This window comes from Pleuronectes platessa, chromosome 5 (genome assembly GCF_947347685.1).
Source record: "Pleuronectes platessa chromosome 5, fPlePla1.1, whole genome shotgun sequence".
Lineage (NCBI taxonomy): Eukaryota > Metazoa > Chordata > Actinopteri > Pleuronectiformes > Pleuronectidae > Pleuronectes > Pleuronectes platessa.
The window spans coordinates 22,026,959-22,054,220 of NC_070630.1; the positions used below are offsets into that span (position 1 = coordinate 22,026,959).

The 27,262-nt window shown below is 40.4% G+C and overlaps 2 protein-coding genes across 8 annotated transcripts in view; both read left to right on the plus strand.

The window, feature by feature from the left end:
• usp2a (ubiquitin specific peptidase 2a) overlaps positions 1–20,861 on the plus strand; it is a 40,004-nt gene extending 19,143 nt beyond the window's left edge. For 4 of the 7 annotated variants that reach the window (XM_053422320.1, XM_053422317.1, XM_053422319.1 and 1 more), the window contains 11 exons: positions 12,037–12,087; positions 13,163–13,286; positions 13,615–13,726; positions 13,893–14,003; positions 15,407–15,471; positions 15,675–15,778; positions 16,158–16,238; positions 16,737–16,815; positions 17,646–17,750; positions 18,270–18,390; positions 19,521–20,861. In XM_053422320.1, the coding sequence (XP_053278295.1) occupies positions 12,037–12,087; positions 13,163–13,286; positions 13,615–13,726; positions 13,893–14,003; positions 15,407–15,471; positions 15,675–15,778; positions 16,158–16,238; positions 16,737–16,815; positions 17,646–17,750; positions 18,270–18,390; positions 19,521–19,605 (1,038 nt within the window). In that variant the 3' untranslated portion in view covers positions 19,606–20,861. Of the gene's footprint in view, positions 1–1,668; positions 2,198–12,036; positions 12,088–13,162; positions 13,287–13,614; positions 13,727–13,892; positions 14,004–15,406; positions 15,472–15,674; positions 15,779–16,157; positions 16,239–16,736; positions 16,816–17,645; positions 17,751–18,269; positions 18,391–19,520 lie in introns of those variants that run through there. The other 3 variants (XM_053422323.1, XM_053422324.1, XM_053422322.1) reach the window with 3 other exon arrangements.
• Positions 20,862–24,024: 3,163 nt separating this feature from the next.
• LOC128439851 (TLC domain-containing protein 3A) lies at positions 24,025–27,170 on the plus strand. Its single transcript, XM_053422325.1, has 5 exons — positions 24,025–24,317; positions 24,668–24,751; positions 24,890–25,109; positions 25,225–25,320; positions 26,294–27,170. The coding sequence occupies exons 1-5, from the start codon at positions 24,196–24,198 to the stop codon at positions 26,588–26,590; spliced, it is 819 nt and encodes a 272-aa protein (XP_053278300.1). The 5' UTR covers positions 24,025–24,195; the 3' UTR covers positions 26,591–27,170.
• The last annotated feature ends 92 nt before the right edge of the window (positions 27,171–27,262 follow it).

Sequence of the window (27,262 nt, forward strand, 5' to 3'; positions counted from 1 at the left end):
AGCTATCCCTTGGTGCTTGCACTCTGACGTCTTCTTGTTAACATTATTTAGAGACTGCTTTTTTCCCATTTTTATACCAGACCGCTTAGCTCTCTGCATCAGAATCAGATATCAGATTACAAACACTGACTCTTTGCCCCTTCTCACATTGTAGTTTTCCACCTAGGGGATTCAGGACATTCAGACACACACATACACACGCACACAAACATACACACACACGGAGCTTGGTGATGGAATGTGTTTCTGGGCTGTTTGTTATGTACACACACTTGAGCTTGGGTCATGAGATTATCGCTAGGAACAAGTTGCATTTCTGTCACTCCAGACCTCAGTTCAGCTAAAATCTGTAACTGGTCATCCAAGTGAAAGCAGGTCTATTTTGGGCTGTCCAAAATGATGAAATATAACCCTCATTTAAAAAAATGTTCTTTGTTACACAGTTAGATTCCATCACGTGTGTGTATCACCAGGCTGCTTCGTAGAATTTGAAAACACAGATGCAACACCTTCATATATTAAATACAAATTTGCCTCCAGCTTTTGAAATCAACAAAAAAAAAAATTATTTAGAAAAGAAGACATGCCCACATCTGAAGTGAGCATTTTAGTATCTTCCTGCTTGACATTTATGTTAAGTCTTACAGCTCTGGTCCACCTTGTCTCTGACAGCAGCAGGCAACTGATATCAAAGAAGCCTATTTTGAAGAAGTCATAGGTTGTGTCTGAAATCACTCACACATACTACTTCCTACACACCCACGTTTATATAAGGACAATATAGCAAGCTCATCAGCTAAATAAAGATTCACCCTCAGATACTACTTGGGTCATTTTCTCTGCACGAGTAACTATGTCAACTACCGCGACGACTCACTCTGAAGGGACAGGCTGTTAATTTTGCCCTCTTTTCTCTCATCTATCTGCCATTTCCTTCCTGTCAATGACACAAGCACAATGCATGATCATATATTTTGTGACCATTAGTTCCACACTATACTTTTCACGATATACAAGGGTATAAAAAATGATACTAAATGTTCACACAGCACTATATAATGGTGAATTAAATATAGTGGACTACGTATATAATGATTAGTGCGTCCTTTCTATTAATGAATTGTCTGTATTGATGTGTTTTACTTCTGACTAATCTGACTGTCATGACTTGATTAAGAGTCTATATACTTGGTTAGATGGGTTTGAGAAACCTTGGTTTTCTTTTCATCCTTTAACTATGACATAGTCTGGTGAAAATACTGCCTCACCACTGTTCTCTGTGTTGATGCTGATGAATCATGGGAACCTCATTAAAGGCCCATTTTGAGACTGGCAGATCCTGATTTTAGATCCACCAGGCGACATTGTAGTAAGACACACACCCTACTTGTCAGGGTGTCTCTCACCCGGCTGTTTACATGCTGTTTCACCGCATTTAACAGAATGTATAGTGGCATATACATGAGTCCCAGCCAGGAGAGTGTATGCTTTCTGTCATTATGACAGTGAGGATGAAGAGAAGTCTCCTTGGACTTGAGCATTAGTCCTTCAGGTTGTTACAGCGGCGTGGAGCGGGCTGTGACGTAGACTGCGCGGCTGGAGGCGCTCGCTGACGTCTGTTGAGGGCCGAGCCATAGGGGGCGGATCTCCAGTCCTGTGAAACGGCACAAGACACGTTTATTACCATTTACTGAGCTGCTTCTGACAGGGAACGCTTCCGTTTTACCCGATGACCCAGCGGCCAGTTGCTCCTTTGTCATCGGGTCTTTTTAACCTATCTACCTGTCAGTACACTGTTAGTTGACCCATTTAAAGGAGAGCCACAGGTCTCCTCCTCGGCGTGCTGTGTGAGCTCAGTACCGTTATATGAATGAATGAATGCCAACCGGCAGAGAGCCGGAGTGAAGCTTCCAATTCACCTTCCTGCGATAGTAAACGATTCGGCAACAAAACAGCGGGAGCAGCCGGAAGAAACCTCCGCCGTCGCCTGAATACCTCGCACCGGTAATCGGCTTCCTTCCCCCGCCAGCCAGCCTGCAGCATGCCGAGCATGCGACAGTCCTACACGGTGACCGTACCCGAGGAGCCCCCGGCCGCCGCTTTCCCGTTCCTGAAGCAGGAGATGCGGAGAAAGGGCAGCATGTCGGGCTCGGTGCTGGTCTCAACTTTCGTGGGGCTTCTGATAAACCAAGCCAAGGTAAGAGAGAACCAAGGGTCGCTACATTCCGTCATCTCAGTCCCGAGGGGAACCAGACTCATCATGCTATTTTGTTGAATTCGGGTAATAATTGCTTGATTTCTTGAATGGAGGTTGGTAAGCTATTGATTTGAGAGTGGTTACCCTCTCATCATCAGAGCCCTGACAGTCAGAAGAAGATTTGTGAATGGCCGGTAATGATGAATCAAGGTATAATAGAGGAGCGCATACTCCACAGCCTGGTGCGTGTGTGGTATCCATTATCTGATGTCACCACAACACTGAGTGAAAAGTCTGAATAAAGTGATGCTTCAAGCTACATCTATTAAAAGGTCATAACTTCATACTATTTGAGCGGTTGCATTTAACGGATGGAGGTGATTGTCTGTGATTGTGGACAGATTTAGTAGAAGAGGACATGTTGAAGGCAGAAAAGAGCCACAGAGGACAGCGGTGCTTATTTGACAGGCTCATATATGTTGTGAAAGATGATGTTGGTTGAACCTTGCGTAGTGTGTCATCTGCAGAGGTAAGCCGCTCTCTTAAGCCGCTGTACTCCGCTGTACCAGGATCAGCAGGCCCGCACTGGCAGGTCACTGGTTATATAACCACCGTTTAATCCCCCTCATACATTACAGTTGCTCTTACTACACTGCTCTTATGTATCCTCCTGTAGGCATTTGCAAATGAATAAACAAATAACCCATCGTGACAGGTCCTTCATTTATGCACTGGAATATCGGGGCTGTGTGCAGTTGCCTCTGGCTCTTTCAATATGGACACACACAGTGATATACAGATAAATGTAGGTCTGAGTACAGAATGTACTGAAAATCATTTAGCATTTAAGGCCCTGATGCCTTCAGATAAAGGAATTATGGCACGGTTTTTAACTGAAAGTTGCCATTGAGGTTATCTGTTAATTCAAGCATTTTAAAATGTTACAATTAATCACCTGATGTTAAAGCTTCACTGTGAACCAAGGTGGACTAGTAACTAAAATGTAACTTGAGGCGTTTGATTCTACTGTAGGTTTTGTTTAGGTAGGTCCTCAAAAGTCGTAAATTAAGTGAATGAGTACGTTCACCATACCAGGGGTGTTTAGAAATGATTTATCCACACAGTGGTTTGCATGAAGCTTTACTGACAATGGGAGACAATAGATTCTGAAATGTATTTTGCAATGGCATTGTCATCGCTGTTCACACCTTGTGTAGATCACTGGAAGTCAAAATTACACGTGTACTTTTCAGCTGCATTTTTTCTCAATATGAGTTTTGCCGAACGCCTTGCTGCTATTGCCAATTGTTGACGGGTTTTGGGGTATGTTTGTATTGTTCCCAAGCTGCTGTGTATGCCAGCTTCTGTAATGTAATGAGAAATCACATTAAAATACACTTTAGTGCCAGCCAGGAATGGACGCTTGGCATGCTTTCTGTTTTGTTGTCACCATCCACCTGCTCCTCCTGTCCTGTCCTTGTCTGTCTGCTCGTGCTCATCGTCTGTCTTCTCCTTCGGCTCCTCCCTCTCTACAGACCACCACACGCATGCCAACCAGGCTCTGTCTTTCTCTCTGTATATGCTAATATGAATTTATGCCAGGGAAATTTATCATTAGAGGAATATGTGTGGACGACTGTTAGTCGTAAGTCGAATATGTGTGTGTGTGTGTGTGTGTGTGTGCCTGTGTGCATGTGTGCACATGTGTCTCTAGTGTTTCTGCACATGGTAGCTGTAAGGTTTCTTTCTGTTGCCGTCCTCTAAGCTTCGTACATCAAATTTTTTTGGTAATTCATGAATTATTGATTATAAAAAAAACTTCTTCACATCAGGAATTTTCTGCTTATACAGTGCCTTGCATAAGTATTCACCCCCCTTGGACTTTTTCCCATTATGTATTGTTACTAACTGGAATTCAAATAGACTTAAATAAACTTTTTCCCGTTTGATCAACAAAACATGCATAGTACTTTGGAGGTGCAAAATAAATTTTATTGTGACACAAACAATAATGAGAACAAAAAAGTTGACATCTGTTGGGTGCATAAGTATTCACCCCCCTGTGTCAATACTTGGTAGAACCCCCTTTCGCTGCAATTACAGCTGCAAGTCTTTTGGGGTATGTCTCTACCAGCTTTGCACATCTAGAGATGGAAAGGTTTGTCCATTCTTCTTGGCAAAAAAGATGAAGCTCAGTCAGATTGGATGGAGACCGTCTGTGAACCGCAATCTTCAAGTCTTGCCATAGATTCTCTATTGGATTGAGGTCTGGGCTTTGACTGGGCCATTTTAAGACATTAACATTCTTTAATCCAAACCATTCCTTTGTAGCTCTGGCTGTATGTTTAGGGTCATTGTCCTGCTGGAAGATGAACCTCCACCCCAGTCGCAAGTCTTTTGCATACTGCATCAGATTTTCTTCAAGGATTTCCCTGTATTTGGCTCCATCCATCTTTCCCTCTATTCTGACCAGTTTCCCTGTACCTGCTGAAGAGAGCATCCCCACAGCATGATGCTACCACCACCATGTTTCACTGTTTGGATGGTGTGCTCAGGGTGATGGGCAGTGTTGGGTTTTCGCCACACATAGCGTTTTGCATTGAGGCCAAAAAGTTCAATTTTGGTCTCATCTGACCAGAGCACCTTCTTCCACATGTTTGCTGTGTCTCCCACATGGCTTCTGGCAAACTCCAAACGGGATTTTTTATGGATCCCTTTCAATAATGGCTTTCTTCTTGCCACTCTTCCATAAAGGCCAGATTTGTGGAGTAGACGACTAATAGTTGTCCTGTGGACAGATTCTCCCACCTCAGCTGTGGATCTCTGCAACTCCTCCAGAGTAACCATGGGCCTCCTGGTTGCTTCTCTGATTCATTTTCTCCTTGTCCGACTCTGCAGTTTGGGTGGACGGCCTCCTCTTGGTAGGTTTGCGGTTGTGCCATATTCTTTCCATTTTCTTATGATGGATTTTATGGTGCTCAGAGAGATGTTCAAAGCTCTGGATATTTTTTTATAACCTAACCCTGCTTCATATTTCTCCACAACTTTATCCCTGACCTGTTTGGTGAGCTCCTTGGTCTTCATGATGCTGTTTGTTCAGTAATGATCTCCAACAAACTCTGAGTCCGTCACAGAACAGGTGTATTTATACTGAGATTAAATTGCAGACAGGTGGACCCTATTTACTAATTATGTGACTTGCAAATGTGACTTGTGAATGCAATTGGTCGCACCGGATCTTTGTTAGGGGTTTCACAGTAAAGGGGGTGAATACATATGCACTCAACACTTTTCAGATTTTTATTTGTAAATAATTGTGAAATCCATGTAATATTTCCCCCCACTTCCAAATGATGCACTATTTTGTGTTGGTCCATTACATAAACTCACGATGAAATAAATTTTAATCTGTGGTTATACCATGACAAAATGTAGAAAAGTCCAAAGGGGGTGAATACTTATGCAAGGCACTGTATCTGTCTTGCATCAGTGAAGGTTGAGTATGTTTGGCATTGCTGCAAGGCTATAAGATAAACATTTCATTGCAGATAAACCCCAAAAAGTATGACAGTTGCAAAGAAGGCTAAAGTGTTCAAAGTTTGTAGGGTCAGTTAAAGGGTTTCACGCAGTTAATATAATAGATCATATTAACACACCTTATGCAATCTATCATTTTGTTATTTTAATTTTTTAAATATTTTTCTCAGAGAAGTAACATAATCCTTATAGATTTTTCAGCGAAAGAAAAATATAATCAGCATGTGGTGTTTGGACAGGGTTCATTTCAGAGTCTGATTAAACCTAACCTCACCTTCACTTCAGTGGAACAAACTTGTTGATCTTTCACAAGGATCTCATGTGTTGTCCTTCTGCAGTGTAAAACCCAGGGATGCGTGCAGTTTGTTGCACAGTAGTATTCGGTTATCTTAAGTGTTCAAATTGAGGTCTGTGGGGTTATAACCCACTGTAGTATGTAGTGGATATAGATACTAGCCCAGGGGCCCGGGCTTCAGTGTATAAAAACAACAGCCTGTTGGCAGTAGTAACATTTCTACCACTGAGGGTCATTTTTCCCGCTAGGAGAATTACCTACCAGTGTGAAGATGAACATGGCTGTTATATAAGCAGCCAATGCATTGCTTAATGGCTACATGCTGTCTAGTTGTTCTCTAAACAATGTCGGGTTTTAGCATGAGACCCTTGGCGGTTGAAGACAGCGTGTGAGGAGTCTTTGATCAAAGAAACGCAACAAACAAGGGGTCAGTTCATATGATCAGAGGCTATATTTATTTACACTACTCAGAAAGAAAGCAGAGGATCTTACTGTTTACTTGTTTGTATCTGAGTGTGTGTGTGAGTCGAGAGAGTGATGAGCTGTGGCTCCACGTCACCGGACACTCAGCCCTGATGACTGATTCCACCCGTCTGTGCTTTAGGAGAAATAAATAGACGGCCTCTCTGTCTCCCTCCGAGAACCCCTTCCCTCACTCGCTCACAAGTTGAAAGCGAACATGTCACTTTTGTGCACGTGGGAGAAACTCAACGGTAGCAGGAGACTTAAGTCAGAAGTAGAGGGTGTGTGAGCAAGAGATTGTTTATGATGGTCTGCCAAATAGAGAAACAGATCAGAACAGACTGTTCTGCTGCTCCTGCTTTCTCTCTCCCTGTCTCTCTCTCTCTCTCTCTCTCTCTCTCTCTCTCTCTCTCTATCTCTCTCTCTCTCTCTCTCTCTCTCTCTCTTTTATGCTACTATGCCAGCCGATCAACAATCGTCATTCTGCACTGCCAGGTGGACCCAGGCATCCTGCTGCTGGTATGTGTGAAGTTTAGTTTACAGCCCCAGAGACACAGGCAGTGCAGAGGAGGGGAAAAGTGGCACTTGTTATTGCATTGGTGATGAGCAGCATGTTAACGCAGCATTGCAAATACTGCAATTAATTCATCCACAGTGAGTAATCCACAATGATTTTTATTTAGCATTTTTTTCTCTGATTGGTGCACACAAATACTTAGTTTTTAATACTTTTTGTTTCACTTCTAATACCCCACAATAGTCTCAAAGCTTATTGAGGACTCTGACAGTCATTGCAATATGATATGACAGTATAGACAATCAAATCTAATTACACTCACCCCATTCATATCAATCAGTGTAGACTAGAGAAGGAAAAGCACCTGTCTGTATAATGGAACACATTTCCAGAATGATCATACATCTGAATTAGTATCTATCTTAAACAGATTCAATAAAATCTGAACATTCTTACCTTCTTTCAGGAAGACTTTATTGCCGTTGTGTTGTATTAGACTGCTGCATGGCAACCAACATGGCATTCTGCATCTCGGCTATCCCTTTAATATCTTTGGTCATATAGATCACAGTGGACTATGTTGTAAATCAATAAGCAATTAGAGAAGAAAGATTTGTTTAAATGATGTTGGAACCAGTTTGATGAAATAGATGATGTGTTAGATATCACTAGGACAGATTATCAAAAAAGAGACATTATTTTCTATTTGTATGAACTACAAATTGTTTACATGCACTACAGATTTCTCAAATATGTACTGTGTGTATTATACATATGGTAGACATAGTGCTCTAAGATAACAATCTCGTTTATATATGATTTCCCCAATTTCTTATGTCATGTTTAAGTAGATAATATCAAAAATCTATCCCTACAGCGTTCAGAACTTTGACTCTATTACTGTGTAAGAAATATGTAACACAAAATATATTAAAAAAATACAGTAAATTTTTTGGACCAAACTTTAATAACCCTACAGAATTTCAAAATGCTCCTGTCCAGTCATGTAAAGTTTGACACAAGCTTCCCTCTGGGATTTCATTAGGTCGCTTGCTTGTGCTCTGAACTCGTTATTTTCTCACCGCATGTCCAGTCTCTATCAGGGTGAGATGACCGAGTGCACAGCTGCAGGTTGTTTGAGGCAGCCTGTCTCTGAAAGGTTTGGTCCAATAACTTCACATCAGTTCAAATAGGAAGAAGCATTCTTGTCAGCTGCGTGGGCCCAGCAACCAACACAACTCACCATCTACAGTACATGTTGAATTACCAGCCGGTGCAGTATGGGATGTGGCTTTCACATCATTCTCACACATCTGCTTTCAACAGCAATGAGAGTAACTAAGTATACTACTGCATGTAGAAGTTTGTTTGTAAACAAGAAGAATATTCTATGATATTTTTAGGTTTTATTTTCAAATCTCTATCTGAATATTTGTTGTATCTTGCTGCCTTTTTCCTTTTCTTTGCCAAATTGCTATTTTTCTTCTCATGCTACCCCTGCCAACTGTCGATAGGTAAACCAATGTGATCCTCATGGCAGAACAGTGTAATGATTTGTCGGATTTCAATAACAATGACAATTAAATAACCGTTGAAATATTTCCATTTAAAAAAAACAATCAGTGAATCTCATAATGAACTACAGTGTCAATTAGAGAAGTCGTTTAAGTTAGCGTGTTGGCTCACATGTTGACATGCAGCTGCTTTTAACTCCAACACATATTTCTTTAACAATGTAGTTTTGACAGACCTTCAGTCATTTTTGATCAATATCAGCCGATGCAAGGGCAAAAACAGGAATCCAGTAACACTGGATTCCTTCGATGATGCATGACGTAAACACAGAATACATGTTAGACAGTTTAATCTCCCCGCTGTGAGTCATAGTTCATCGTGAGGTGAGATAAGCATTTGTCCCTGGAGCAAATTCAAATCGTCCTATATACTTATTTTGGCCCGTTGTTGTCTCTCTGTTTTTAACATTGAATCGGTCTGCAAAGCTCAGCCAGAATCCGGGATAATTCTTGTCTTGTTGTTTCCTCACCTCGCTCTGACCCATTTCCTCTGCTCCAGCGACCTTCCCCTGTCCCCCAGGCAAGCAGTCATACATCTTTGTATTAACAGAGCACAGTGGATGGACAGATTTTACTTCCACCAAGCTGGGCTCAGGCCAAAGGGACATTTCCTCTGTCTCTTATTACGAGCTTTACGAAGCAGTTCCACCTTGCCCCTGTAATGCCTTTTAATGTGGCCTCTATGTTAGGGATGCTTTTGAGCCTCAAAGGAGTATGGTTTCAAATATAGCTCGCTAGCTGCTTGTGACATTTATGAATAAGACATTTATACACAGCTCTCCCCCTTGGGCTGCCTCTTGTGTACAGTATGTATTCGTCTCACATGGAACAACTGGGAATGTGAACAGTGTACGTATGTTCCCTCATGTGACTGTTGCTTTCAGTTATTTTCTATCTCTTTTTTTCCATCCTCTCATCTCAGCCTCTGTAAAACAAGATTTTTTCTTGCATGCAGTGATTCTATGATGAAACCTTTCTGCTTTAGATAAATTCCCAGTTAGATAGAGTAGCTGCTTTATGAATATGTTATGTGAAGTAGTAGATAGGTGAAAGTTACTATATCCTATTATATTGTTTAATAGTGTAGAGGGATGTTTAGATGGTACATGTAATATATGTTTTGATTAAAATCTGCCTGCTGTTTCTCTGCTAAAGTTGAATACAACGATTCACCACAATCAAACTTAAGTCTTATCAGTTTGATCTTTAGGTTTTAGTTTTAGTTTGGTGTGGTGCGGATAATTTCCTTCCACAGTTTGTAAAAGCTGCAGTAATAGTACATTGTGCCCTGAATGGATCTACCAACTCACTAAAAATCACGTCACAAAGTAAAATATAGAGAAAGGGAAATTGAGAACATCAACACAGAATACTGGCTTTTAAACTCACATCTGCACCAACTCATAACTTTTTGAACGGTTTGATGATCACAGTGGGTAACTCCCTGTGGGTCAGAGAAGCCATTGAGTGGACAGACTGTGCAGGCCACTCATGTTGGTGGATTAATCTATGCAGCTGTTTGAACTGTGGGGCTTGTTAGGTCCCATCTGGGGTATAGTTAGGCTGTTGACCACTGGACAGTCAGACAGTTCGTCAACTAAAGTCTAAATTAGACCATGGGGGCTTTCACTTTGTTGTCAAATGCTTGCTGATTCTCTATTAGACTTCAAACTGGCTCCTACAAGCTGTTATTGTGTCTGTAGCAGTTTCATTTCACTTTTCTTTAATCAGAGCTTTAAAAGGTGAGCTGCCACCTTCATCTTTTTTTGCTCTTATTTGATTTAGTCAGTGAACGGTTTAATGATCTTAATTTGTTTGTTGTCTCTCCTTGGATTTGGCCACTTTTCCGGGTAGTCCAGATAGATAGTGCACCACAGGTGAAGGTAACAGTGAGCATGTGGGTTAGATAGATTTCAGCAGCCAGTGAGATCAGGTGACTGATGTTCAGCCGCTGGTCCTACAGAGCTGCTCTCTACGTATAAGCTTAAGTTACAAGGCTGTTCGTTTTTCTGCCACTAGTTACCCTGATTAACCATTTTTATGTTTCTCATTATTAAATCACTGGATCTTGCTGTTATTGCTCATTTGATTTACATAGTATCAGTCAGTGAGAAAGCAGAGGCAATGGCATCGTCTGATCTCGCTGTTATTGCCAAGAAAATTAATAAAATGATGTGTCCTTTGACAGCGAATGCCTTTTATTCAGAGTTAGTAGAGGGAATGATGGGAAAATAAATAAACTTTGGCGTAGCTTGTTTTCAAAAGCATATTTGTCTGCTGCCTCTCATTCTTAGTGAAGGGCACGAGAGCATTTCTTCTCCACCCCCACGTTCTTTGTTACTTCTTCCTCTAGCTTCTCAATTATATAATCACTGAACTTATGTAATGAAATTCATCCACAGCAAGTGATGACATAAGTTCTGCAAAGCATTTTGTACCATTTTAAGATTCCGAAAACATGATAATATGCTCTGCCATCTGTTGCTTTCCACTGAGCTAATGTGCTAAGTGTGTGTGTTTGGATGTGGGTGTGGGTGGGTGGGTGGGTTTGTGTGTATGTGTGTATGTGTGTCATGCTTTCTTGCACTGTAAATTTTCAACAGCGCAGAGAACCCTCAGGGTTCCGTGATTCTATATTATCTAATGTTTTTGATAAGATCTCTGCCATCTGGGAGTGATTAGCAAGAGAGGAACTGACGACAAGATAACAAAAACAAGTTCCTCCCTGAAGATAATGCTCACCAGGAAAAACCTCCTGTCATGTCATTTCTAGACTCACAAAACACATTCCTCCACAGTGTGGATAAGTTACGTGTTTGTCACATAGCCTGGTTTGGTTGATCTCAAGCTCCCTGGGGATGTTGCCGAGGTACAAACCTAGACTTAGACGCCTTTGTTGTGTTTAAAAAAAACTGCTGGTGGCAATGCACACCGCAGTCCTGGGTTATTCACTGAAAAATTGCATTCAAGGAAGTCTGTATCCCTGGTAGCTGAAGAGGGTCAACAATTTTTAACCACTGGTGACGTCAATATGTGACAGTATCTTTATCAAGTTTTTAGAGTCTGGTTTATTTCGCTTCCTTTTCAGTTACCATAAAGACACCATATTTTTATTTACATGTTTTTTGACTGCAGTCACCCAGTTGCTGATTCATTCAAAGTCAAATATTGTAGAGCAGGCTCAAAGTAATAATGTCATTCATACACATTACAGTAACACAGGGACCAGGGAACATAAGGTAAAAAGTAAAAACCATCACTACATCATAGATCACCATTCTGTTCAAAATGGATCAAAATAATACTGTGAAATTAGCATGTATCTTTAACATGTCTAATGGGTGCTGGAATAAAAACCAGGCTGTAAATATTTGAACATTTTCACCGTGGTGATGTGACTTGGGTGAATTGGATTTACCTAAATATATCAAATATTGTTTCCTTTGTCTTTCAGAATTCAAAGAGTGCCCAGGGCCTGGTGGGACTAAAGAACCTGGGAAACACAGTAAGTGAAGGAACATAAATGCATCTGCTTTGAAGCAAACATTCAGCAACAGTGACATCTCCGTGTTTACAGTCTAAATCCAGCCAGTGTTAGACAGATCATAGTTTGTGAGTGGTGTGTGTGTGTGTGTGTGTGTGTGTGTGTGTGTGTGTGTGTGTGTGCATACTGTAACCTAATCACAGAGCTCTGATCTATGGTCCTGCGAGGTGCTCGTTCTTTGAGATCTCTGTGACTGTTTTCAACTTACCACACTGCATGTGTCTGGTGGGGCCACGTGATGGGAGCAGTGTATACGCAGGTCGCACTGTCTTTGACAACATGGGTGTGATCTCACCAAATACCCAGTTATCATATGAAGGCTCTTTCACTTTGTCTGTAAAGCCGGCAAATTTTTTTTTTTTACAACATTAGAGTCACAAAATATACCAAAAAATTGAAAATGAAAAACAATTATGAGTACACTCAAAGACCACTTGAGATACAGTTTTTAAAAGTGTGTGCATGTAGGACTCTCCTTCATACTGAAAAGAAAACGGAGCAATGCTCACTGATATAAGTTAATGTTTGAATGGTTTATTAATGCAAAAAGCCCATCTTGAGGTGGACACATCACCACACATCAAAGTATGATGTTTATGTGCAGGATTAGTTATCAGATTGATGCTGTGATTTCCCTCGAGTTGCAAGTTGAACATCACACTATCATATTAATGAGCCAGGCCTCTTTCCAGTCTGTTTGCTAAGCTAATGTGTATGTAGCTTTCTATTCAAACAACACAGACTCCAAATAAATACAAATTTCACATAATGTTGAACTGTTTATTCAATTTGCTAGATTCAGCTGCAGTAAGGAGAGTATGCAAATCAGTTGGGCATCAAGCAGGTCAACTCTGTTATATTTTTTAATTAGACTGTAAGGATACAAGTAGTTCTGCAAAAATAACAATATTATAATATAATTGTTAAGTAAACGAGAGTTGTCAGTGACTTTGGGGGGGGGGGGTTGAATTAGATATTTTCATGTGTAATTAAAGTGGGAGTGGAGCTGATGCTATTGTTGTTTTTCCCCGCACAGTGTTTCATGAATAGTATCCTGCAGTGTCTCAGCAACACACACAGCCTGCGAGACTACTGCCTGCACAACTCGCACCGCAGAGACCTTAACAACAACAGCCGCACCAACACAGCCCTCATGGAAGGTGAGAGATGTGTTACACAGGCCCCCTAGAGTCCAAAATAGACACTCCACACAGCTGCTCACATCCAACACACTCACTCCCTTTTTATGTCTGGATTAAATTTGCATCTGTCATATGTGTAGGATAAACAGGGAAGCTAGTTTTTTATTCTGTGGCTCTGGAGAGAAACTGTTTTTGTTCATGAAAAATCTGCTAAATCTGACATTGGATAGGAAAGTGAGGCTGCACCTTCAGTTCACTAGCAAACCTGAATACATGGTTACAGTTGTGCAACTATCAGGGCACATTTCACATCTCAGTGTGGAACTAACTCGAGTGTTTCTGTTAGAATTTGCCAAGCTGATACAGACCATGTGGACGTCATCCAGCAGTGAGGCAGTCAGCCCGTCTGAATTCAAAACCCAGATCCAGAGATATGCTCCCAGATTTGTGGGATACAAGTAAGCTTCATAATCTCTTCATTAAGTCTTATAAATGCTGTCAAACTTCTGTTCTTCTTTTTTCTCAAAATTGTCCAAGATAATAGGACTACATGATAAAAAATACATCTGAGTAGTGGCTGTTGGGATGTTGATAGCTCTAACTGAGTGTTGGTGTGTCTTGCAGCCAACAGGACGCTCAGGAGTTCCTGCGTTTCCTCCTGGACGGCCTTCACAACGAAGTCAACAGGGTCACTGTCAGGCCGAGAGGCACTGCAGAGGACTTTGACCACTTGCCGTGAGTATTCTAGTTGACAGACTGTGTGTGTCTGTTTACCTGCACTGATACTTTGCTGCAAAGGGCAGTAACCAGGATCTATTATATCTCCTGAAAGAATGAACCCAAAGTTTCTAAATTGACATTTTGAAAAGTGTGCCCAAAACAGGGACATTGGTTTGTGAAATAGGAAATAGGAATATAGGGTAATTTTATGTGTAAAATGTGCTGGAATGGAGCCGAGTATTTAAACAGGACCGTGACGAAGTCAACGTGAATCATTAAAGGAAGAGTTCACCCAAAAATGATAATTCACTCATTATCTTCTCACCCCTATGCTGCAGGAGGGTGGGGGAAGTGTTTGAGGCCACAAAACACTGCTGGAGCTTCAGGAGTAAACAGTGGAGCAGCCAGGTAGCAGTTGTATCCAATACAGATGAAAATATTAGGGACTTATCTTCAGTCGTAAAGAAACAACAAAGAGAAAACATGCCTCCGTATTGCTCCTTTGGTGTCATCCAAGTGTCTATAAGCCCGACATTCATATTTTACTTGAAACAAGGTCGTTTACACTGTGTTTTAAAGCATTAATGTCCACCGATATCTTCTGACGAGGTGCATTCAGGGACCAACAGACATACTAATGTCAGCTAGCTTAGCCACTTCTGGTGGACTTTTAGGAGTAGAACGCGGTGTAAATTATCTTGTTTTGAGTCTAATATGAATTTCGGGGCTTGTGGACACTTGGATGACACCAAAGAAGCAGTATGGAGACGAGTTACATTTTCTCTTTGTTGTTTCTTTACGTCTGAAGATAAGTCCCTAATATCTTCAATTGTATTGGATTCTGCTGTTACCTGGCTGATATACTGTTTACCAGTCAAAATCCAGCAGACTTTTGTGGACTCAAACACTTCACCCACCCCTCCATCGTGAATTATCATTTTGGGTGAACTGTTCTTTTAAGGCTTCATCATTAAGCTTTAATTTGAGACTGTGTGAGACAGTTTCACCCCCTGTGTTGCGTTGTGGCGTCTCTGGGGCTCAGATCAGTTTAATGCTCCAATTCTTCTTGGATATAATTATCAGTTATCTAACAACAACTTGTTTAAGGGTCACGGTTAATCTCTGCAAATTTTGGTGTTACCCTCAAAACAGGTCAGCTCTGCCCAAATACTTTAATAAAATATTAAAAAATAGTCATTATCAGCTTGAAAATGTGTTTCAGGATAGGGTGTTTTAAGCCCCTGATACCACATTCTGTCCTCATAGATGTCGAGAATAAAGTAGGTCAGATTCATAATTCAGTCATTTTACTATTTTAGACTAACTGAGTGTATACCTTGCATCCTCTCAATGACTCTGTATTGTGTATATCAATATGAGCAAAACAGTTTAGTGATTAATCTGTGCTCCATGTTCAGGGATGAAGAGAAAGGGAAGAAGATGTGGAGTAAATACCTTGAGAGAGAAGACAGTAAAATAGTCGGTGAGTAGAAGATGCTGCAAATCTTCCAGGTATCTAGTTTGGATTTGACAGTGTCAAGTTTGATATAATTAAATGATCAAAATCTGAAAAATTAAGTTTCAGCATTAGGAAAAACAGATATATAGTGTTTTCTTATTACATTTCATAGCATGTGAGTTGATCCAGTGATGTGTGTGTTGAAGTCATGTCTCCTGCTCTGTCAGACGTGTTTGTAGGACAACTGAAGAGCTCTCTGACCTGTAGCCACTGTGGGTTCTGCTCCACTGTCTTCGACCCCTTCTGGGATCTCTCTCTACCTATTGCCAAGGTTAGGAAACGCGTGTGCACACATATACACTCACACGCACACACTCACACAGGTGCACACACACACGCACAGGAGAGACAAGTTCATACTGGTCATCCTTACATAACATGTTTCAGAAGGTCATCAGACACAAATGTCAACACGATCAGTGGTGCAGAGGTGACATTCTGTTTGTGTGTGTGTGTACGTGTGTGTGTTGGGACGATTTGAGCTTGGACTTTTAGCGATAATAAATATCTGTACACAGCTTTTAATGCAAGCCTTTTGGTATCCCCCTGTCTCTGTTTTTTCTCTGCTTCCCATTTGTGTGTGTGTGTGCGTGTGTGTGCGTGTGTGTGTGTGTTTATGCTAATGTGAATGCATCCATGTTTGTGTTCAGAAGGGCTACGGTGAGGTGAGTCTGATGGACTGCATGCGGCTCTTCACCAAAGAGGATGTCCTCGATGGGGATGAGAAGCCGGTAGGTGTCCATTAGGAGAACCAGCGGGAGGGTTAAGTCCGTTTAACCTTCTGTTTTTTGGAGAAAATGAAAATATGACAATCATTTAACTTCATACTCACAAAGTCAGTACTGAAAATGCAGAACTAGCTTGTCCAATGTGTTCTCAGTTTTTTTTTCTAAATAGAAAATTGCGAGGCAACCGCCCTCCAACAAAAGCCATTTCGTGTTTTCATATAAAACATTACTATTTAAGAAAAACTGTAATATGTTGATAATTTAATTCATTGTGTTTCAATGAAAACTCAGAGAAGCGATTGTTAATTGAATTCTATTATTGTGATAAGCACGTTCCCCCTGTTTGAAGGTTAAGTACTACCCCTGCCTCATTTTCGGTCAGGAAAAACTCTCTCCTCCATGTTGAGTTTCATCACATTCATTTGCTACATGTTTGTTTAAAAAAACTTTAAAATCTTTTGATCTGAACATGTCTAAACCATCCCTGTGTTTCCTTTACAGACATGTTACAGGTGTAAAACTCGGAGGAGATGCACTAAGAAGTTCACAATACAGAAGTTCCCCAAGATCTTAGTTCTGCGTATCCTTTCTTCTGGACGTCACTGTCTGATACTGATGTATGATGTGCATTGGCAGTAAAGCTGAGAGAGCATGTCTGTCTCTCTCTCTGTGTGTGTGCGTGCGGGTGTGTGTGTGCGTGCGTGCGTGTCTATGTGTCGAATTGCTATGAGGCTTTCCAGGGCATTAGTGTTTTACATATTATTTTATTTTGGATTACAAAAATGTAAGTCCCATCATTTATAAAAGGGAGTGAGTTTTTTTCAAATGTCACCTTACACACACATGCAAATAGAATAAAAGTGAATACTAAGTGCTTGTGTGGCGGCTCCTTGGTCCTGCTGCTTTGAAAATGTTACATCAGAGCAGATATTGAACTCTGACAAGCTGACAAGCCTTGGTATAGTTAGAAGAAAGGCCAGGTAGAGTATAATCAGGTGAGATGTGCACTGATGTTGTGACAGTTTGAGTGAGTGTGTCCGGGTTGAAGCAGTTCAAAGAGTGTCCCACAGAGGTCCATACAGGGAATTCCACAACAACTTGATGTATATTTTACATAAGCACATTTCAACCTTACATTTCTCATCTCATATCTAGGCTACACAGTATGCTTTAAAGGCACATTTCACAATATCAACCGTTACAACATTCGCAGATCAAAAATGTTTCTGAGAACTACTAATCGATTACTTACAATTTCATATTAGATCACTTTTTGACTTGCGTCTAATTGTGGCCTGTACTCAAGCGATAACTGAAGTTTCAGTGTGAAATTGTTTAAAGTGTATTGGGTGATGTTACGGAAAGCCATAGTGTATCCTGAGCTGTTCCTTGACTCCTCCTCCTGTCCAGACCTGAAACGCTTCTCTGAGGCAAGAAGAACCAGCAAACTGTCCACCTTTGTTAACTTCCCCATGAAGGATCTTGACCTGCGGGAGTTTGGCTCTGAAAACAGCAGTAAGTATAATAAAGTATGTAAATACATACAATCAGTAGTTAGTTTAAGGTGACCTCTGGAGACTGACACATTATTAAAAGTTCACAAAGTTTTATTATCAAGTTAATAACGTACAAGGCAAATTGCAAGAGGGGTTGACTGATAAAACAAAGGACTATCAAATCAGCCGGGTAACAGGGTTCCAAAGTCTGATCCAATCCTGAAGCTAAGCAGAAAGTCTGAGGATAGTTTCAGGAGAGAAGGCAAACCATACAAGGCTTTCCTAAAATCTCACCAGACAAAAATTGGCAATGTCGGCTGAAGTGTCAGTACCACAAGGCAAACAACATTTTTAAAACAAGTACAAGTGTGGAAAATGTAATAGATAATAGACTTATTTTTATTATAGAGAATATTGGCGGTATTTAAATATCAGCTGCTTTAATTTCACATGTCTAATACTTCAAAGACATCAATGCTTTTTAAAAGAACCAGTAGATGCAGAATGAAATGTTGTGTTTGTGTCTCCGTTGTTGCAGTAAATGCAGTGTACAACCTGTATGCAGTGTCCAACCACTCAGGCACCACTATGGGCGGTCACTACACAGCTTACTGTCGCAATCCCAACTCGGGAGAATGGTACACCTTTAATGACTCCAGGTAGGTTCCAGCACTCAATCTAACGAGACATCAGAGTTCATACCAATGCAGTTTACATCACGATGGCTAGATGCAAACATACCACACATAGCATGAGTCAGTTCACTCATATGCAGTTGTAAAACAAAGCTCATTGAGCTTTTCATTAGAATTATGATGATAAAAAAGGGGATGTTTCCATGTTATAAAATTATACAGCGGTGTAATGTATTTTCACTTCATCAGTGGCACCTAGTCATGCAACTGCAACATACACAGTATAATTCTATGATCATCCTTTCTATCTGTAACTTTATATATTATATATGCAGGAGGTGAATCATTCATAATAAACCCCATTAGTAGATAACATGACATAACTGTGGAGCTAAGGAAACCCAATGAACCTAAAATGAGTTAAAACAGCAGCAGAGTGTTGAAGGAATAAAGATGAAAGCAGCAGATAATCCTCATCTGCTGCTTTATCTGGCCTTTTCCTGCTGCGCTACACTCATTCATAAAACCCTTCTCTCATTCTGACTGAATACAGTGTGTCACAGCGTCATCACCACACACCATGTGGGCTTTTTATCTGATAGTGCTGCTCTTTGTGATGTGTGCTTAAAAGTCTTTTCAACACTAAGATCACATGATCATAGCTTTTACCTAGTGTATATACTGAGATAATGTAGATACCTTCACTTTGATAAAATTGTTTCAGTTTATGACTTGTTTCAGTGCATGAGCTTAATATCAGAAAATCTAATCAGACCCTAAAAACACAGATATCTTACAAACATGACATATATGTCCATGTACTGTATAGCAACCACGGTTGATTGTTGAATGTGCTGTCTTCCACAATGCAATACACTAAGGCAATGGAGGAACTGTTCGGATGAGGCCGCTCCAGAAAGAACTTGAAAAACAAAGGAATAACAGATTTATTAGGAATTCAAATGTTAACCATTTATTATCTAGACATATTCCTATTTGTACTTCATAATTAGCTGAAAAAGCTCTATTTGCAGCGCTATTTACAATGCAGTTCTCTCATCATTTTCTCTCTCTCTCTCTCTCTCTCTCTCTCTCTCTCTCTCTCTCTCTCTCTCTCTCTCTCTCTCTCTCTCTCTCTCTCTCTCTCTCTCCAGAGTAACGCCAATGTCCTCCAGCCAAGTGCGCAGCAGTGACGCCTATGTCTTGTTCTACGAGCTTGCTTCTTCCTCACGGATGTGAAGCCTACCGGAGGACGACGGCCTCAGCACCACACTAACTGACGGACAGACAGATGGCAAATGAGAATGTTGGCGGAGTTGGGCCTTTATTGTTCTCATATCTGGACATATATCTCACACATACACACACACAAAGGCACACACCACTACCAGCCTAGAGGCTGGTTCTCTCCACAGAGAGAGCTGGGGAAGGGGAACTTTCTGGACACCACAGGAACCTGATCAACCAGCCCTGCTTTCTTTCTTTCTCTGTCTCTACTCTCGTGTCTTGCTCATTCTGGGTACTTGTGTGCGCGCATGTTCATTTGCGTATGGGTGTGAGGCTAACACAGGCAATAATCCCATCCGACCGACCAGCCGGCGTATCCATCTCCATTTCAGAAGTCCCTCTCTATGCACTGCAAACCAAACTCTCCTGACTGCGCCTGTTTTCTTCAAGTCTTGATTTTCTCGTTTGCCTCAAACCATTTTTTCTGCTTTGAATTTATGTTGTTTTTATGTTTATTTGGTGAGGGATAGCAGGGTTAATTATCATGTCATCACCACCACATCCCCACTTTGGCCTGCGAATAAACCAGTGCTTAGAGTGCGACTGTAACTTAACAGAACTGGTATTTGTTATGAAGAGCTTACAGCCACCAGCCTGCTTGGTTTTCATGGATATCCCTCCCACTGCACTACAACACTCCCATGTCTCAGTTTGCATCTTCTTCACTCTGTCTTTCTCTTCCAGTGGTTGGGAGGCAAGTGGCACTGTGAGCGTTTCATGTTTCAGAGGACAACCCTCTACGTTGTATTTTATTTAAATTGTTTCTCCCACGTGTGGCTGCTACTGACGTTTTAAAAGTGCTGTGAATGGATGAATGGACAGTCCAGTGCGGATCTGCTAAGGGTTAATGAAATATAATAACGTGACACTCCTCATTTTCAGTATGAGGTCTTTTCTTCCTCTCTTGTTTCATGCCATTGAACAACATGGAAAGAATGTTTTAAAGAAGAAAAAAAAAACGATATCTGTATATTTTTATATTCTGATGCAATATAGAGAATGTACTATTCAATGGTGCTGAAAATGACCCATAACTGTTTTCAGTTGGTTTCTTTACCAGGTTTCAAGAGAGAGAAAAAAAGTTCTTATTTATGCTTACAGGTGATAATGTGATGAGTCACACTTTTTAACAGTGGCAGTCAAAAACATGGGTATATAAATATATATAAAGATATATATGAATAAAAGTCAACAAAACGGTTGTTTTACTTTGAGTCTTTGTCTTTTATTGGCATGAATTTTATGAATGAGTCAGCTCTGTGGCTCACAAACAGAAACTACAATGGTGCCTAGAGGACGGGTGAGGAATAGAAGATGTGCAGAGGTGTGTTCTACAACAGTTTGACTTGTCACAGTGTAAATAATGAAATGATCGATTGCTGAATTCTGTGTAGATGATTCAGCTTCAGGGTCTTTGTGGTGTTTATGCTGTTTTACTGTTGTTCTGTCAATCTCTCACTGAGACCTGAAGTGAACAGAGCCAGGAGGGCTGCTCTTTTGTCTGTTATGACACATCAGAATGTCTGCTGTGAAAGAGGCCAATGAAAGGATGATGTATATTGAAGTGTAAATTCAGTTTACTCATCACGATGACTACTACTGTGTGGTAGTTGTCTCTGATGTAGATATTAAGCTTTTAGAGCTTGAACCAATACTCAGAATATTGATCCCCATCCTGTCTTTCCCAACCATCTTTGATTGGTTAATATTCATATTTTTGATTTCAACTTGTATCATTTACATATCGTATTTTATGACAAAAAAGTAAAAGATATAAAAAGTGTGTTCTTAGATACTATTTAAGAGTTGAACAGTAAAGAAAACAGTTGATGTGGTTTAAACTGTCATAAGACTAGTGCAAATGTTTACTGTACTGTAAAATGTTATCTTACAGTCTAAATCCTGCATTTCCATACCAGTGAGAAAGCCACAGAGTATCAAATACAGGAATTGCATATGCAAAATAAAGAAAAACACAGTTGTTCTGATGCTAGCAGAAAAAAAAGGTATACTCCTGCATAGAGTAAAATCACACTTCATCTCAATATAATTCATCTTGCGTACTGACAGCTCTTGCATCTCCCTTATCAGCTTAACACCGCAGAGACAGACACCATTTTCTTTTGTTGGAACGCTCCGTAATCGTTATGGAGGCGCAGCAGCCTGGCCTACTTTCTGCTGCTCCATTATCCGTACATGGCCTATTTCTGTGGTCCGAGCTTTGCGGCTCCACAGTGCGATCAGATGCCACGATAGGGTCCAGCAGCCAGGAATAGGTCTGCAGGCCGTCACTCAGGAGGCTCCCATGTCGCCACAAAAGGATCAATCCAGGTAGACATGTTAAATAAAGAAAATGCACCATCAACACAATACATCACAACATGACGACTTGTTTTTGTATCATCAGATTTTTGTCCCTTCACAACACAATCTGCAAAATCAGAAACCGTGCTTAATCTATGAATGCACACAATGATGCAAAACAATGCTTTTCACTATATCTCAGTTACCATGCTACACTTTATGTTCTATTCACTCTGAACCGATGCCGTTGACGCCAACATGCAAGTACACAGCATACTTAAATAAGATAAAAGATCAAATGGGAATTTCCATGCAATCAAATTTCAGCTTAACTCAAAGGTAATTATCATCATTAATTCAGCGTATTTTTTATTAGAAACTCAAATATTCGGAACAATCACGTGATTGTCTGTAGCCATATTTTTATATGAATGTATTCTCTTCTGATTAGCTGAAACTGGGAAAAGCCAAAAGGGCCCCAATGGAACACTGTAATCATTTCACCCGTCTGCAAACCTCTTCTCTGGGGAGGTTTTTGCAAAGTTATTGATGAATATCGCTAATGTACATCAGCCAATATCAGACCAAGTGAGGCTTTAAACCCTGCTTTCATTGAGTAAGCCGAGGGTTCACTTTATGTGACAAATGTCACATTCATGCTTTTAAAAGTGATATGAATTTGAATAAACTGCTGTGTGTGTGTGTGTGTGTGTGTGTGTGTGTGTGTGTGTGTGTGTGTGCTCTCATTGTTTAGTTTATCATCAGTTTATGTGTGTTTGATCTGATCTTCTCAGGAACGCCTCTGTTGTGAACTTAATTAATCACGTGGCCTGGCTTGGCCTTGATAAACACATGAAACAGTAGCTTTGATTGTGGATTGATTCAGCTCGACAGAAAAAAAGAGGAAATACATATTACACAACCATCTAACTGCTGTCAGTTAAGGGAGAGTGAAAGAAGGAAGAAAAGATGAACCACCAATATGTTTCTATAGCTTGTGGCTTTTAGACTGAGAATCACCAAAATATACAGTGTATATATGTGAAGAATACATAGGATTCACTCCATCCATCCATCTGTGCATTGTCTATACTGCTTATACTCTGGGAGTAGATGAGCTGGAGTAATGTGTAGATTGAATGGTGTAAATGTTTTTTATTTTATTATTGACCTTTTAAACAATAGTATAAGAAAGTATTTTTACTCAAGGGCCACTTAATGAAGCAAATGTGCGAGCTAGTTCCGGCAGCCAACTCGAGCTGCGCCAAGCCAAGTATGTGACATACATCATGTGACATACCTCACTCTCCACAACCATCTATAATACACACCCACCATCCATCCATCCATCCATCTATCCATTCTTTATAACACTTTTTCTTTGACGGTCATGAGGGAGATGGAGCCAATCAGCTGATATCGGACGATAGGCAAGGTACACCCTGGATACAAATCTACGAAACATTCATAAGCATACTAACTTAAAGGGGTTGTAAAAGACAAGAGTCTGCAGCCTTGCTCGTTTCAAGAGGAGATATACAGGAAAGCAATGCATGATGTTAATGATGAGACAAGACAAAGGCAGTAGATATCCTTAGGATAAGAACATTGATATGACATTTCTAATGTTGCCCTCCATCAACAAAGAACTACAGGATGAAAATATATTTAAGTTGTGTACAATGAGAAAAACTGAATTCCCAGAAAAAGAACAAATGTGAAACTTGGACAAGGAAAAAACATTTAGAGAATTAAGTCGTAATGTGAAGAGGAAAAGAGTCACAAGGCAAATAGTTAGACTAGAATTATACATTGAGGAAAAAAACTCATATTTTGATAAATGTTATTTAACAAGAAAAACTGTCAATGTAAATTCAATTCAATAACACAGTATCTCTAGTTTTCTATTCATTTGGATTATTTCAGTATTGTTATTTCAATAGTAATATTTTAGCAGTATTGTTTTTAGTGCATGCAGTTGAAACTGACATGTTATTTAAAAGGACCAATCATCAGAGTGGTTCCAGGGCTCTTTTCCTCGGACCAATAGCAGCTCAGTAAAGTAGAATACGGAAGTAGCTCAGTGCTCTTGTTTACCTCACACGATCCAGCGAATATAACCAGCTAACAAGCAGCGAATATAACCAGCTAACAAGCAGCGAATATAACCAGCTAGCAACCAGCGAATATAACCAGCTAGCAACCAGCTCGCACTGCTGCTGCTGTGTGGCTGAAGTGATGCTTAAAGCTTTCATATGTGGAGCTGTGGTGTTTCCAGGACTTTACTACACCTTCAGGAAAATCCTCAAATCAGCTCTGACACACTGGAGCGATGGCGACGTGGTGTTGGTCAGCGAGAGGTCAGCAATTCACCGAACTCCCTTAAGATACTGTGTATTCTAATATCGTGTCCTTTTCTCTACAGTGCTACGTACATGGTGAACGCCGGCAGTTATTATGTGTCATTGTACCGAGATGGTTAATTCGGCTCTTTAAAATAGGCCAATGACTCGTTTCAGCTAAGACATCTGGTTAAGAAAGTCTCCTCGGTCCGCTGGTAAACATCCATGGGCAGCTATTCAAAAATATGGATCTCTACTCAGTTGTTCGGTCATGTGTAAATAATATGTCAGCCGGAGACACCGAGCACGACCTGTGGGTGAATTAATAACTCCAGTAGTGTGTGACGTCTCTGCAAACTGTCCCTCAGACTGGTCTCTGCCATCCATGCAGTTGTGTCCACTGCATCTGGAGTGATAGTTGTGACGTCATGCAGAGATGTCATTACTGACAGGTACACAGACACACACACAGACACACACATTGTGACCAGATCTCCCTCAATCATTTTAACTGCTCTCTTAAATCAAATCATATCGACTGAGCTGCTGCACTGTTTGCATATGAACTCTGTTACATGACTCACATACAGTCACTGGCTGGTCAATGGGTTTGCTCTGTTCGGAGCGCCCTACATGGCCCACGACATCTACGCCATGTACATGAGCTACTTTCACAATCGGAGGAGCAAAGATCCCAGCGGTGCACCCAGTGGCCACTCTCTGCAGACAGTCAGGGATTTCCTCCTCAAGGACTGGATGATGGTCCTCCACCACCTGACACTGCTCCTTGTTTTCCTGCCCATTGTTCTGGTAAGCACAGCTGGGGGGGAATGACTGTCACACACACACACAATCACACACACATACACACACACACACACACACACACAGAGAGCCTGTGCTGAAGTGTGTGTATGTGTTGCAGTTCTTCAGAGGAGGACTGGGGGATTTCTTTATCGGCTGCCTCTTCATCGCAGAGTTCAGCACTCCCTTTGTCTCTTTAGGAAGGATCCTCATCCAGGTGAAACACATCATCACTCAGTGTGTGTGTGTGTGTTACTCTTATATTTAGATTTCTCCAACAGGAACACCAGTGTTGTCTGTTTTCCTAAATGACTCGTACAGTGTTGCCACCAGCTGAAATAACATGTTATAGTTATTTATTTTGCACTTTATTGTTGCTGGGCTCCACAGTTTAGTCTTTTTTTTTATACTGGTTACTCTGTTTCTACTCCATAGTATGTAACCACAGACTTGAGTCACAAAAAAAATAAGATAATCTTATGTGGACGTCATGAAAGAAAGTATTTGCCGATATATGTATTCAAAAGAACTTGGCACTGATTCCTAAGATGTCGTTATGAATCCCTAATGCTAGAGAAATGCAAGTGAGGCTTGATGTATAGAATAACAATAAACTTTATCATAAGTAACTATAAAATGAAACGAAAACACAAAGACAACCAAATATAGAAAAACTTTAAAATAATATAGATAATAATTACTTAACATATACCATAAACATAAATGCACTTCTTTTCTGCATCGTTTAATCTGTAATATAAAAGTTTTCATGTAGTGCATATTAATTTATTAAATAAACGCTGACACTGTTATTTCTGTGAACGGCTCATACAGACCAACTGATAAATCAAACAGGCTTCACGTCAGACCCATGAAATGTGAAAAATATTATAAAATAAATAATTTTATTTAGTGTTGGACTCACTATGTAAATTATAAATCTGCACTTGGCAGATTCACAGCCCAAAGTTATAATTAAGAAAGAGGTTTGAGGGTTTGAAGAGAACAACCAGAGATTTGTTCAGCTTGGTCTGAGCGAGCACTAATTCACTATCACATCTTTATGATCAGGAGCAGTTTCATTTTGGTAAAGTACAGCAGAACAAGTAGATGATGTCCTTTTCTCTTCCAGTAGAGTATTTTTGTCTTGTCTCACCTGTTTTTCGTCTCACGTGTCCCTTAACGTCCAGCTGGGCCTCGACAACACCATGCTGCACAAAATCAACGGCGCCATCGTCCTCCTGAGCTTCTTCACGTGTCGGATTTTGATCTTCCCCTTCATGTACTGGATGTACGGCCGGAGGTTTGGGATTCCGCTCTACAAAGCGCCCTTCCATATGCCTCTGCATTGCAACTTGGGCAACCTGGTGATCCTGACTCCACAGATCTACTGGTTCAACCTGCTGCTAAAGAAAGCTAAGAGACTCTACCTGAGACAGAAGAGAGGGCCGGGAGACGGACACAAAGACAGGCCGAAGACAGACTGAAGAATCCATCTGCTTCTATTAATAACCTGCTCTAACTTCGCTGTCAAATATATGTGGACCTTGAAGTAGAAAAATTCTTAGAGAATCAAGTCATGAATTATATTTCGAGAGAATAAAATCATATTCTGATAGTTATTCAACTAGGGAAGCTGTAATTGCAAAATCACTTCAGTAATACAGGGTCTGGTTTACTGACTTTTTGTGAGACCGAAATATAATTTGTTTCGGTTTTACATCAAGTTATTACAAATCTTTTTTTACTTAACATTTTTGTCCGTTTTTCTTGAAATACTGACATTTTCTCAAAATGTATCAAAGCTATCTGCTAAGTGTTGGGGCACAACATCATGATGCAGCTTTTATCTGTGAATTAACATTGTTTGAATTGGATGTTTGGTTTGGTATCAGAAGTGTCAGATATATGTGACAAAGAATGTTTTAACATTGTTCTATTCTAAAAAGGGTATTTTTGTATAAATTATGTTCTGATTTATTCATTAAGGTGAATTAAATTTCCAGCTGAAATAGATTGTTTCCAATGATTATGTATAACTGAATAAATGCCATAAAGATAAATCTACCTGCCAGATTGAGTGACATTTTTTTTCTTTTTTGAAAAGCAAAGACCAAAGATTTAATTTTAAACGGCCTAGGGATAAACCTATCTTGTCA

Coding starts and splice junctions, on each gene's coding strand:
- LOC128439851 (XM_053422325.1), top strand. CDS start 24,196: ATGCTTAAAGCTTTCATATGTGGAGCTGTGGTGTTTCCAGGACTTTAC. Junction 24,318..24,667: donor GTGGTGTTGGTCAGCGAGAG/GTCAGCAATTCA, acceptor ACTGTCCCTCAG/ACTGGTCTCTGCCATCCATG. Junction 24,752..24,889: donor AGAGATGTCATTACTGACAG/GTACACAGACAC, acceptor ACTCACATACAG/TCACTGGCTGGTCAATGGGT.